At 46.1% G+C, this 13204-nt stretch overlaps 1 protein-coding gene across 1 annotated transcript in view; it reads right to left on the reverse strand.

Moving 5' to 3' along the window:
* Positions 1-1691: 1691 nt before the first annotated feature.
* The window catches only part of AP3D1 (adaptor related protein complex 3 subunit delta 1), a 40608-nt gene continuing 29095 nt past the window's right edge, over positions 1692-13204 (reverse strand). Inside the window, exons 20-32 of the mRNA XM_083879889.1 lie at positions 12422-12621; positions 11676-11749; positions 9230-9440; positions 8009-8071; positions 7283-7381; positions 6363-6512; positions 6195-6242; positions 5668-5857; positions 4522-4610; positions 3472-3557; positions 3007-3128; positions 2197-2276; positions 1692-2040 (exon numbers count right to left, since the gene is read on the reverse strand). Coding sequence (XP_083736015.1) covers positions 1945-2040; positions 2197-2276; positions 3007-3128; positions 3472-3557; positions 4522-4610; positions 5668-5857; positions 6195-6242; positions 6363-6512; positions 7283-7381; positions 8009-8071; positions 9230-9440; positions 11676-11749; positions 12422-12621 — 1508 coding nt within the window. The 3' untranslated portion in view covers positions 1692-1944. The remainder of the gene's footprint in view (positions 2041-2196; positions 2277-3006; positions 3129-3471; positions 3558-4521; positions 4611-5667; positions 5858-6194; positions 6243-6362; positions 6513-7282; positions 7382-8008; positions 8072-9229; positions 9441-11675; positions 11750-12421; positions 12622-13204) is intronic.

The following is a 13204-nucleotide window of genomic DNA, read 5'->3' on the forward strand; positions in this document are numbered from 1 at the left end:
AAAAAACCCAAACACTAATTGAGGAACATTATCCTTTAAGACAATTTTAATATGTTCAGTTTCTAATACACAACTGGCTAACCAAGGGAGGCTGACCAAAACCAAACCCTCCATGTCCTGGCAGCGTGGTCAGACACAGAGCTGGGCCTGGCAAGGAACCCAGAGCACCAGAGCAGAGCCTTTGCCAAAATACCTCCTGTGGGAAGAGTGTAAAGAGCACAAGACACGCGTAAAGTACAGGACATCACCCAAGGAATAAGATCAACACTTTATCCTGCTCCCTGCATAGGGGTTCGGTGTTTTAGGAGTGGTGGTAGTGCTAGAGACGTGCAGACCCAGCCAGCTCCTCCCTGGGCACATTTTTGGAGCAATCAAGTGCTCCTGACCTGAGCCTCAAAGCAAAACTGTTCCACAGAATTTTGCTCACTGGGTGCAGAACAGCGAGGAAAGAAATGGAGCAGGGGGAATAAAAAAAAAGTTGAAAGCAAGGGATGTTGGAGAAGGACATCAACTGAGCATCTCTGCAGGACACTGAGACATCCCTTTCCTGTCAGTGACTCCACAAGATTCCAATAGTGCAGAATGGGCACTTCCCAGACTCTCCCTTCTTCCCTCTAAAGCAACTGCTACAGCCCCAAATCTGCAGTTCCTCAGCCCCCTCCCCATCCTGCACCCTGGCAGGGAGAGCAGCTCCTCATGACCCCTCTCCTGCACCTTGGCACGGAGAGGGGCTCCCAATCCATCCCCTCCTGCACCCTGGTAGGCAGGGAGAGGGGATCCTCATCCCTCCTCCTTCCTGCATCTGGGACAGGGGCTCCCAACCCATCCTCTCCTGGACCCTGGCAGGGAGGGCTCTGCCACAGGGACCCAGGAGCACTTGTGCTGCCAAATCTGCTCTCACTGCTGCAAGGGCAGGGCCGAGGGACACAGGGCACACAGACAGAATGACCCTGCTGGTTTCAGAGCCCAGAGGGAGCACATGGACCTGCCCACAAGGGGCTGCACCCATGGCTGTTTCTCTAACCTGGTAATGGTCAACCTCAGCTGGTGAGCGAAAGGATAAAAAAGCAGGAACAGACCCCTTTGGATTTTCAGTTTCTTGCTACAGCTTAACTGTTCAGGAATGTGAAATTGAAGTGGACTCATAAAACACATCTGCAGAGACAGCTCAGTGGGGAGAGGCCTGACAAATTCTGTGTGTGGGGCAGTCGAGGGGAGCACAGACCCAAACAGTAACACTTCCAGCCTGTGTCACACTTCCACACTCGACTCTTCCAGCTGTCACTAAAAGAAGGTTAAGGCTCAAGGCAACTACTATAAACAGAAACTCAAACATCCCAGTTCTCACAGGGCTCCTTTGGATTAGCTCAAGGAGATGGAGGATGTTTATATGCTGATCACAATAGATCTTGAGATAATAATAAATCATATATATATAAAAACAAAACAAAAAAAAAGAGGCCTTCTGGTCCAGCACCAGCCTCTGCTAGAAATATACATCAACTACAGCAGCCCTGAAGACATATTTCATGGCTAAGGATTAAGTCAACCTTCCCTGGCATAAGCACAAGCAACAAATGTGCTACTGTTGATAAAGTCCTGCTCAGTCCCTGTCCCACACAGATGGAGGTCACGGGATCATCATGAGCTGCTGAATAAATAGTGCCCACCCCCCCTCCCTCCCTCCTCCCCTCCCTCCTCCAGTCATGTCACCAGGATCTCTTTGGGCTAGAAAGGGTTAACACCACAGTTTGTAAAAAGTTCTGAAAACAAAAAGGTAACATACAGCCTTAAAATGTCTAAACTGCAACCAATGGTGGAGTTAACTGAAAGCACGTGCCCCAGGGTAGTACATGCGTACGAGGGAGAAACTTAACACTTGGGTCTGCTCGTCTTTACACGTTGGGTGTGTTTCTTGTCGTTGGAGTATTTTATAAGGAATATTCAGCACTTGGACAATGTCTCTTTCATCTCATCCAACAAGTTGCTAAGCAGGGTAGAATCATTACATTTCCCATCTATGGATACAGAGTTCTCTCCCTTGGAAAGGAAAAAAAAAAAGAAAAAAAAAAAAGAAAAAATTCATTAGCTCCTCTTCCAAGTGGGGATAAATGTGTCCCCAGCCAAATTCAGGGACTGGAAAGAGGCAGGGAAGGCTCCAGGTTTAGCTTCTCTCAGGGGTTACAATGCTCTCACCTTTTTTACCAGTAGGCAGACGTGATGGCCTTGGATAGAACGGCTGTACATGGATGCACACGAATCAACGCGTTCCACAACTGCAGAGAAACAGCAATTTCATTCCATTTCATTTCATTCAATTCAATTTTAATTCAAGACTTGCTTCCCCTGGAGAGCAACCACTGCTCTGCCTGGCCTCGAGGAACAGAGGCTTCTACAGAGGGGAGGAGGAAGTCAGGGTTAAGATGTGCCTGGCTTCTCTCTGGGACATTTCACAATAATGAGGTGAGTCATTTGTCTCCTAAGCCACAAATGTTCTGAGGCAAAAGAACACTGCTCAGAATGTAGATTTCTTCCCCAGAAATACTTCCAGTGAGGCAACATCTAACGTGAACTCCAGAGCATGATGAAACAGCCAGTTGTTTTGCTTCAGCCAGTGCTTGTGTTTTAATTAATAAACCCAAATCTGAATAGCTGGGGCTCCCTCTCACTGAAACAAAGCACTGGGGAAGGAGTCTGAAGCCCTGCAGATCAAATCCATCCTCCAGAGGACAGTTGCAGCCTGAACTCCACACCAGCTGCTCCCATGATACCTGTCACATGCCTCACTGGGCTGCAGGAATTCCACAGGGACACAAGGAGAATTCATTTTGAAGAACACTGCATGCTTTGAGTGTTGCAAAACTGGAAAAACTCCCTCAAATGTATTTAATCCGGATATCACCTGCTCCTGTGATTGCTGAGCCCATGAAGTGCTGTGCTCACCAAGCACAGCAGAGATTTTAGAATATGGAATTCTGCAAAAGGTTCTGCATCACGAAGACTCACCTGAAAAATGATGATGAAAACAGATCTTTGCCAGTAGATGTTGGAAAGAAATGCTAATTCCATCTACTTTAATAGAACTCATGTGCAGATCTCCAGACTCTAGGAGCTTGGCAAAAGCATCACTGCAGAACAGGAAGGAAAGTAAATGTTTCATCAGAAATGCAAGTGAAATCTGTCCCATCAGCCCCATGAAACGTGTCAGGATACAGAAGCTTAAGTGCTACCAAGCTTAGGAAAATGGGCTTACAGTAAATACGGAAACCACACTCCAGAGTCCACTGGAGCAACTTGTGCCTTCTTGCTGCCAGAGCTGCCTCTGCCAGTCCACAGGGCACAGAGTTCCCTCTGCAGAGCCATTTGAAATAGGCCACTGGACATATGTGAGCAGTCACCCCTTACAAAGACACTGCCCAAGCCCTCGGGAGCAGGCAGAACTCAGCCTGCCGGGCCAGCACAGGCACTCACCTGTAGCAAGGCGTCGTGATCAAGTATGAAGCGCAACTGAAGTGCAATTTGAAATCTAGTTTTTCATGGGTTGAACCTTCATCATTCTGCAAAAGGACAAAGGAGAACAAATGAGTGGGAGCCCTGAGGCAGCAGAAGGAGGAGCCACCCCTACCCACCACACAGGCACCAGCCAGGAGCTGAGGGCTGAGTTCCCTCTGAAACAGCCTGGCTGGGCCTGAAGGATCAGCCTGGGAACCATCCCACCACATCATCAGCCCAAAGATTTGGGCAGCTGGGCTGATACAGGCACCTACAACAGGAAAGGGACACACTGGGCTGCAGTTCTGCCTGCACTCTGCTGAAATAAAGTGAGCAGACTGAGTTTAAACTAACACTTGGAGACGTGGTTTTACAATTCATTATTTCCTGAGCAAAAAAATAAATTAATAGTTCCCAGATTCTTAGGTGCTAAAATAGGACTAGCATGCTATTTTTAAAAACTCCTTAAAATAGAGATAATGGCTGACTCAGGAGTAGCCACAACTGTCTCCATTCATTTCCTTTGAGCTGCTCATGCAGCTCTTTCATTAATAACTGTACAGAAATAACATCAGAGACCCACACAGTCTTATCCAGCTCAACACCTATTAAACAATGCCTTCCGCTGACCTCATTCTTGGTCTGGGTCTCCACTCTTAATAATTGCATCTAATTCTTGTTTTCCAGTCTTGTACCAGGCTGAGGTGTCCAACTGAGATCAGGAGCACACCCTGGTTCTCTGTCTCCCCTCCCCAGCAGATCAGTGTGATTTTCTAGCTGACAGTGTGGCACATGTTTCAGGCTGCCTTGCTCACACACTGCCAAGGAATGACAATCTAGGACGTGCTGACGCAGGATTGGGGGCACTCTTTGCACAAGATGTCATGTGAAAATGTTCCTCACAGAATGGGCTGGTGCAGCAGGGATGAAATGATGCCTATAAAAAGATTGAGAGCAGAACTTCCCACCCGAGTCCGGCTCCCTGACGCAGTTCCCAAGGAAGCAGAGGGAGTTGAGAGCTGCACTTACTTTGACTATAAAGGACAGTGTTCCTTTTAACTTCTGAGCCATAACAATACTCTGAAGTGTAAACACAAACTGGGCTTCATTAGAGATTCCTAGTGTGAAGAGAGAAGAGGGAAAAGTCAGGTCAGAACATGGTTTCCAGACCTAAGTAATGGTTAGAATAAACTGACTTATGTGCAGACTATTTTTGAACCAAGTCTGAATCTCTGAGTAGGAAGAGAGTTCTACACACAACTGCTGTGGTGAGTCAACAATGTTACAGCACTTGAGTCTCTCAGAAGCAGCAATGGGAGCTGACATTTGGTGGAGGTTATTGAGCAAGTGCCTGGGCAAAGTGTCACAGTGTCATATATTTTAACTATTTGCATAACTGGAATTATAGTCTAAACATTTCGGAGTAGCTTTCAGAGCTAATTTGAATTCTGATGTTTCTATGTTTTCCTTTTAATATACAAGTCTGTGTCAAGAACTGCCTCACACAGATTTAAAATCAAATCAAATACCCCACTGCTTTTCATGGGGGATTGAAAAGCACCCTGATGTCACTCCAGCCCTCTGTGAGCTGTTTCAGGGTTCAAATTAACTCCTCGGTGAAGGAAGGGAAATTCAGGGAAGTTCACTGATTTGATGTACTACTGTGCTCTGTACAAAACCATTATCCTTCATTTCTGTACTTAATACTTCTGGTAGGCTCAGCTCCCCTCCTTGCACATCCTTATCACAAACCTTCACCGCAGAAGGCCTCTGCCATTCAAACAGTGGGACAAGAGCTTCAGAATAAATCCTGAGTGGATTCTAACACTTCACAAACCTACTACCCTGTTTCATTTTAAATCTCATAGCAAACACATCATGAATTTTGGATTCCTGTAGTGAAAGGCGTGCCAGCCTGCAGGCACCTGGAAAAGCAATTTAGACATTTGGACCCCCAGCCCTAGATTAAGGCTTTGCTGTTGCTGTGCAGAACCACCTGCATTACAGCCAGACTGGGAGAGGCCTTATCCTCTCCAAGGAACTGTTGGAAAGCCCAGCAACACCCAGGCAGAGATGTTTTTCTGGAAAACAGCAGGAAGTTCAAGCAGCTCTTCCCACAGGAGGGCAGTGCAGGGCCAGCTACACTCCAAGAGCCCTGTGCAAAGCTGTGCATACCAGGGGGGAGCTGGAAGGGCACAGGTATCCCATCATGTACTGATGATCCTTCTGGTCGGAGCATTTTAGTGTTGAGAGAGTCCAGGACATTCAGTTCCATGCTCTTAAGGAAGCTAGTGCTTTTGTTCTCAAAGATAACAGACACAGTAACTTTGCTGTCATTCTGGAGGTTTCCTTGAATATCGTAGGTCTGCAAATGAAGGGAAAAATGTCACAGGGAAGAATCAGAAACTTCAAGGAAAGAACTCAGCATGGGGATAAAACCAGGTTCGAAAAGGAGGTAATTTGGTATAGCTAGAAGATTATGGAACTACACTGGTGATCAGTTAAGGATTGGGAAAATATCAACTTAGAAATTAAAGTGGGACATGGAAAGGAAATGGATCTTGGTTATAGTTCTACTTTCTGGGACTGAAACAGTTCTTCAGTTATCTGATGGCTACATAAAGTCACTCCACCACCCCTAGGGTACCCCTCTCTCAGGGATCACAGGGAGACAACACTTGGAATAAACACCCCAAACTCACCATTTTAATGTACGGGTTTTCAGCAAGAAGCCGGTAACTGGACATGGGCTGAAAAAGGAGAGAAGTCACAGTCACACCAGAACTAATGACTCTGACAAGGGCTGTCACTGCCGTCCCTCCCAGCCAGCTGAGCTCTCCTTGTCCCCAGGCCTGGGCACAGCTACTCACTGGTAGTGGCTCATCCTCTAGTGTCCCGTTCTGCACCGACGCTGGGGGCTCCTCCTCGCTGTGATGACTCTTCTTTTTGGATTTCTTTTTATCCTTTGATTTCTCTTCTTTCTCTTTCTTGTGCTTCTTCTTCTTATGCTTGGAGGATTTCTACCAAGAAGAACACGAAACTGCAACAAATCCTTAAAGAAACCCTTGACTTCTATCCAGGATCCCTCTACCACACTTCCAACTCCAGACTCTTGCTCTCTGCACTTCTGGGACTGACCAAAGTTTCCTTTTACTGCAGAACCCATAACAGAGCTACCATTCCTTAAATCCCAAAAGTAATTCTGTGTGAAATCCTAGTAAATGCTGCTACCCCCTCAGCTGCCCATACCTTATCCCAAAGCAGCCTGGGCCAAATCTCTCCAACTGTCAGTAAACTCAGCTTTAACTGGGACCTGTCCCTTGGCTAAAGGAACAATCAAACTTCTGACCATCAAGTGTTCACAGCTCCTCAAGGATGCAACATTTGCAGGCAGTAACTGCACTGAACAGATGCTGCTGATAAATCCTGTGTGCTGCTTTTTGAGGAATTTGATCGAGCAGGGGAATATGGCTGAAGGGTGACAGCAACTTCATAGAACCAGAGAATTGCGAAGGTTGGAAAAGATCTTTAATATCATCAGTCCAACCATCAGCCCAGGGCCATCACATCCACCACTAAACCATGGGGAGCATGGTATCCACAAGTGCCACACCCATGGGTTTTCTGAACACTTCCAGGGACAGCGACTCCACCACTGCCCTGGGCAGCCTGTTCCAACGCCTGACAAGCCTTTCCACTGAAAAAAAAAATAAAAATCTTTCCTAATATCTCATCTAAGCCTCCCCTGGTGTAACTTGAGGCAATTTCTTCTTAGTTTTGAACCACTTACCTTTCCTTCATCCTCCTCCTCCTCATCTTGCTCTTCCCTTTCTTCTTTTTTTACCTCTTGAGATTCAGCCACCACAGCAGTGCCCATTCCAGGCTCGCTCTGAGGAGATGAGCAGAAGGATTCTGACACTAATGCAAAGCAGCTGGAACAACCCAATCCCACACCAAGAGAAACTCAACAGTGACAACTCCTCTCAACTGTTATTTCAGAAATGACATTAGGCTAACATGGTATCAAGGCTTTCATTTTATGCCTCTGAAACCCAGCAAATATGATCACCTGAGGACATGATTCAAAAGACTTCCTCCAAGGAATCCATCCCCTTATATTCCTTCTCTCTTCCTCTAGACTTTCCCATCAAAATTCATGAGAATTTTTCTTTCACACTCTGTCTCTCATGTCTATTAATGTTGCTAGAGTCTACCTCATACTGGGAAATAAAACCATACAACTGTATAACATTATACCCATCAATAACAAAATCAACCAAGCCTGGAGTTGCATCTGTATTTCTATTTCTATTCCTTGATCGGCACAGAACAAGCTTGAAGTCTCCCACTACAATTTCTCTGACCTGGGCAGACACAGTATCTCTGCTTCCCAGCAGGAAGTTGAGGAGATGAAGCTGATGTTCCCCTCTGTGCTGCAGCATGACACAGCACTCCTGCACAGCTCACAGGCAAGAAATAACCAGAGAAGTCTCCTCTGATGGGGGAAGATTCCTACCTGTGGCTGGGACGTGGGAGCAGCTGGTGGAGCAGTGGAGAGCCAGAAATCCAAGTCTTCCCCCTGAATTTCAGGAGAAAAAAAACCCACCATCATTGTTTTTATATTTTTCTTAAAAATCAAAATTTAAAACCCAACATCCCCAACAACAACAACTGAAAATCAAAAGATCACAGGGCTGGAACATCTGTCCTATAAAGAAGGGCTCCAAGAGCTGGGGGTGTTCAACCTGAACAAAAAAAGGCTCCAGGGAGAGGTCAGAGCCCCTTCCAGGACCTAAAGGGGCTTTAGAACACAGGAAATGGCTTCCACTGTTAGAGGGCAGGGATGGATGGGATATTGGGAAGGAATTGTTGGCTGTGAGAGTGGTGAGGCCCTGGCACAGGGTGCCCAGAGCAGCTGTGGCTGCCCCTGGATCCCTGGCAGTGTCCAAGGCCAGGCTGGACAGGGCTTGGAGCAGCCTGGGATAGTGGAAGGTGTCCCTGCCCATGGCAGGGGTGGCACTGGATAAGCTCTACGGTTCCTTTGAATCCAAACCAGTCTGGGATTCTGTGACTCTACAACAATTAAATCAAAACCTTAAGTTCCCATGGAAATGCAGCCCTCCAGAGTGCACAGATGCTGCGATACATTCAGGAACAAAACACCAAGAAGCTTCACTTTAGTCTTTGAGCACTTCCAAAGCTGGGCCCAGCTGACAGCACCTGGCCAGCACCCCACATCAAGGTACCCCAAGCATTCCAAGGGCTGCAGGGCAGAGGGAAAGGGCAGCTCTGCAGGGGGTTAACAGGTGGATACTTCAAATTCTGAGAGCAACTGGCAGCTAATGGCAGGGTTTAAAACTGAAAGGTTCTGGAGTACATGGGAGACAGGATGCAGAACAAAGGACACTCAACGACACGAGTTCCAGATATTTTGCTAAGGATTTCCCCACTTGGAGAACAGACAAAATATCAGCAAACTCAGCCTCCACGTGAGCTCTGGCAGATCTGCTGTGTAGGCTGTAGTAAGCTGAATTCTGCTAAATTAGGAGGCTACACAAACATTATTTTTATTAACAGAAACCTTTAAATACCTGCTGCTACAGTTGTAAAAATTTAAGGAAATAGAGATTGAATGCATTCAGCTGTTTGAACTGTCAAATGCAACTGTTCCTAAGCAACAAACTGAACTCAGCAATAAACAGCAGGAGCTAAAATAATGCAAATCTTGGAGAATTACCTTTTTTTCTTCTTCCTCCTCCTCCTCTACCACCTTTTTCTCTTTCTCTTTCTTTTTTCCTTTATCTCTCTCTTTATCTTTATGTTTCTTTTCCTTCTTTTTGGGTTTCTTGCTCTTCTTCTCTTCTAGGGGAAGTTCTGAGTCTGGTGACTTCAGGGTCTCAACATTCCTGTGTCTCTGCACTGGCAGCTTCTCACTGTCTGCTAAGGGTCTTGAAAAGAAAGAGCCCATTACCTGCTGCAAACAGTCTCCCTCAGCCAGATGACCTGTCCAAGACAAGGTGTGCTTTGTTTTTAGGGAGCTGGGCCCCCAAGCCTGAAATCAGCACATACTTCTATACCTGGAGTTTATTTATGCAACTGCAGACATTGCCCTTGTGAGTTGGGAATCAGTGGAAACAATTGCAAGGTGACTGAGAGCCAAGGTCTGGCTGTTTAACCCTTAGAGGTGCCAGCCAGAGGTGCCTGCAGGCTGAGTAACACCCACAGAGGAACAGCTCCATGCAGTGTTACGCTGCGTTTCCATGGAATTCCTCTCCAAGGAAAAGCAAGGATGTGGAACAGCATTTCCAAGAGAGTGGAAATTCGAGCAGTGGAATGCCAGCATGGCTCCAGCAGCCCTTGAAGGGTGTGGGGTTTGCTGTTCGCGATGAATAGATCAGTCCAATAGGGAATTACTCTAAGTCATTTTTATTTTGGAAGCTTGCACTATGAACTTCTACTTTACCATCACATTTTGTAAGTTAAATGTAACTTCAGACACCTTTTTCCAAAAAGCACCAACAGCACTTCATATTTACACTGTATCCTAAATCCACTACTTGGGGAAAAAAAGCCACAAAAAATTCTCTCGTTCTTGTCAAACATTTCCAGAAATCAGCAAGAATTTCACCAACTGCTTCTTTTTCTATTTCTTAGCTTTTATTTAATGTTAATTTTCACATCTGCACAGCAAACTTTAGTTCAGAAAGATTTCTAATGGCCTGAACTGCCTCAATTTTTTTGCATATGTTGCATTAAGAACCAGAACCAATTCATTTTTCACTTTCAGATGCTAACGGAAGATTCAACAGCAAACAAGCCTCATCTTTTACTATTTCAGATACACCTGTACAGGAACAGCACTGGTGCTGAAAGCCTCACAAATGTGAGGGTCTCTGATTTAACAGTTCCACCACCCTTCAAGGACTTGCATTGTCCAAAATCAACGAACCTGACAAAGGTCAGCACTCAGGAAATATTCTTACCTGGAAGGCTTCCCTGAAACCAGACTGCATGTAAGCATGACAGACAGAGCAGTGCAAGCACAGAAAGAGAGAGAGAGGACACAGACATGAGAAACCATGACAGGAGAGCACAGCACTCATGGCTCAGGGGAGGGAATGGATGGAACAATCCAACAGCCCTGGATGCCTCCTGGAGCACAGCACCCAGGACCTGCTTTGCTGGGTGTGCCCAGTGCTGGTGAGAATGACCATGCAAATATAGGAGCTACAGTCAGAAATTTATTTCCTCTTATAGATTTGTCCCTGCAGACTTTGACTGGCCTTCCAAAAAGGGAAGTTTCTCAGAAGCTGTTTTATTCACTTTTTAAAAATGCTGTGACACTTTTTCTCAAGATACTGAGGGGCCAAAGCCCTGTAAATTTGGAACTGCAAAGAAAGGCACAGACTCTCAAGTATCAGAGGAAGAGAGAGATCCTACACACACCCACATGAGCCTGTACAGTCTTCCAAACTTTACAGGAGGCATCTCTGGACCATAAATTAGCAATTATTTTTAGCAGGGTGATTTTGTAAAACAGCAACTAAAAAAAAAAATCCAAACCAATCTCCATGTGCAATACTGAACAGCCCAGTACTCATGGTCATGTGGGTGCAGGAGCTCGAGGTGCTGGCACTGGCACAGCCCCAGCCGCTGCCTGAGGACCAGCGTGACCAGGTGTGACACAGCTCAGTCACACCACAACAATTCACAGCAGTGGGACCACACTGAAGGGCCACAGGGCAGTGGGGTGGGACAGCCTGGGTGCTACTGCTCAGTGATCACAACACAGGCTTGCCATGGACACAGAGCTCCCGAGGGGGACAGATGGACACAGGTCACAGCAGAGAGACAGTGGGACACCCAAACTTCAGAGTAACCCACACCTGATCCAGTGACACTATCTGTGCTTCCAGACTCCTTCAGTCACACTCACACTACATTTAGTGATTCCCCTGTCCCTCCCAAACCTCTCTCATACTCAGGAGTTGAGATTTTATCATCCAAGCTACAGTGGGAGGCAAAGCTGGATGAGCACCTGATGTTTCATCAAAGCCATGGGGAGAGACTTCAGTCTTTTCCCCTCATGGCCTGTAGTGCCTTTGCCTGCTCAGCCCCAGTCCTGCCCCCAGGCATTCCTCCCTTGGCAACTCAGTGAACTCACACACAAAACTGCCACTTACTTATCCAGATCTATGTCAAGTGCCTTATAGGGATCATTTGGATCTTTGTCATCTTCATCACTGGGCAAAGCATTCTGCAGGAGAGATAAGAGAGATGTCCACTGAGGCAGCAAACCACCAGAAATTTTCAAACTCAAGCTTAACACCACCCAAATTAAATTTTTTTTGAGCCTGTGAACCCTGTACCAGGTCAGCTGCAGTCAGGCACAGTAAGTTAAAGGAACAATGCACTTCAATGCAGCATCCAGTTTCAAGATTAATTTAGAACAGAAACCTCTTCTCCATAAACAGCAGGATTTGAATTGCTGCTGTTCGGTTTTGATTAAAGGAAATTTTAGAAACAAATACAAATGACATCATTAGCATCTGCAATTAATTATCATCAGCTGCAAAGCTGCTGACTAGACACCAAGTTACTGTCAAAGTGAAACAGCAGAGAATAATAAATGCTATTTGGACAGTGTTACTTTTAGAGCAGGGATGAACATTGTTTTGTTGGTTTTGATTTTTTTAATAGCTTCAGTGGCAATTTTTGTCTTTTTGTGGGGGGGGGGGGAGGGAAAAAAGACTGTAATTTCTTCTCCTGCAAAAAACAGCGTGGGATCATCTCAGTCATTTCTGAAACAGCTTTGCAAGACAGCACAGCTCTGGACCTGCCACATCACAGACTGGCTGCAGCTGTGGGGGCAAAAATCTCTCAAGAGCTGCACATAGATAAATCCCAGACCCCAACCACAGGAACTGACCTCTGGCATCTCCTCTGTGATGATGTCGACATGGTGAGCTGGAGCAATGTCCTCCTCACTCTCCGTGTGCAGGGAGTTGTGCCGATGGTGTTTCCCTCTCTTCTCCTTTTTCTGTTTTTTCTTTTTCTTGTCTTTCTCCAGTTTCTGTTTATGCCTTCGCTCCTCTTCCAGTTTCACATACTGGTCTGACATGGGCATTCCTGGGGGAAAGCCGAGCTGCTTTCAGGTACAAAGCACACAGACTGGGCACTGAAATACGACGTCTGGAGTTCCAGCTTCCCAGACCATCTGGATCCTCACCTTCCTGTGCTTCCACATCACCTCACATAGTCCCCAAAAGTCCTCACACAGCACCAGCTTTGCTGTCCACTCCATCCCTCCAGAAACAGGACAGAGCTCAATCCTGCCCCCTGATTCTTGGCTGCATTATTGCATTACAAGGAGCACCCACACACTGAGATTTTAAGGAGAATTGGTGGCATTGCTGCTGTACTGATAACTTCTGGAAAAAAATATTTGCACTTAGAACTCACCCCTTGCAACCTAAGGCACTTTATCAACAGCTTTTCAGTGCTGTATCCAACCACTCCCTAGATACACAACTACTTTTGATAACTGAAACAAGATATTCGAACAGTATCTCTACCATTAGATTCTATTTCATGTCTCCTGATCACCTCCATCAGACCTCTAAGATATTTTCGAGGTGAGTGCTCCCACACAGAACAGTGTTACAGACTGGCTGTATGATACTACATGTTACAGACCTGGCTGCATGATATT

This window comes from Zosterops lateralis, assembly GCF_965231275.1.
Source record: "Zosterops lateralis genome assembly, chromosome: 29".
Lineage (NCBI taxonomy): Eukaryota > Metazoa > Chordata > Aves > Passeriformes > Zosteropidae > Zosterops > Zosterops lateralis.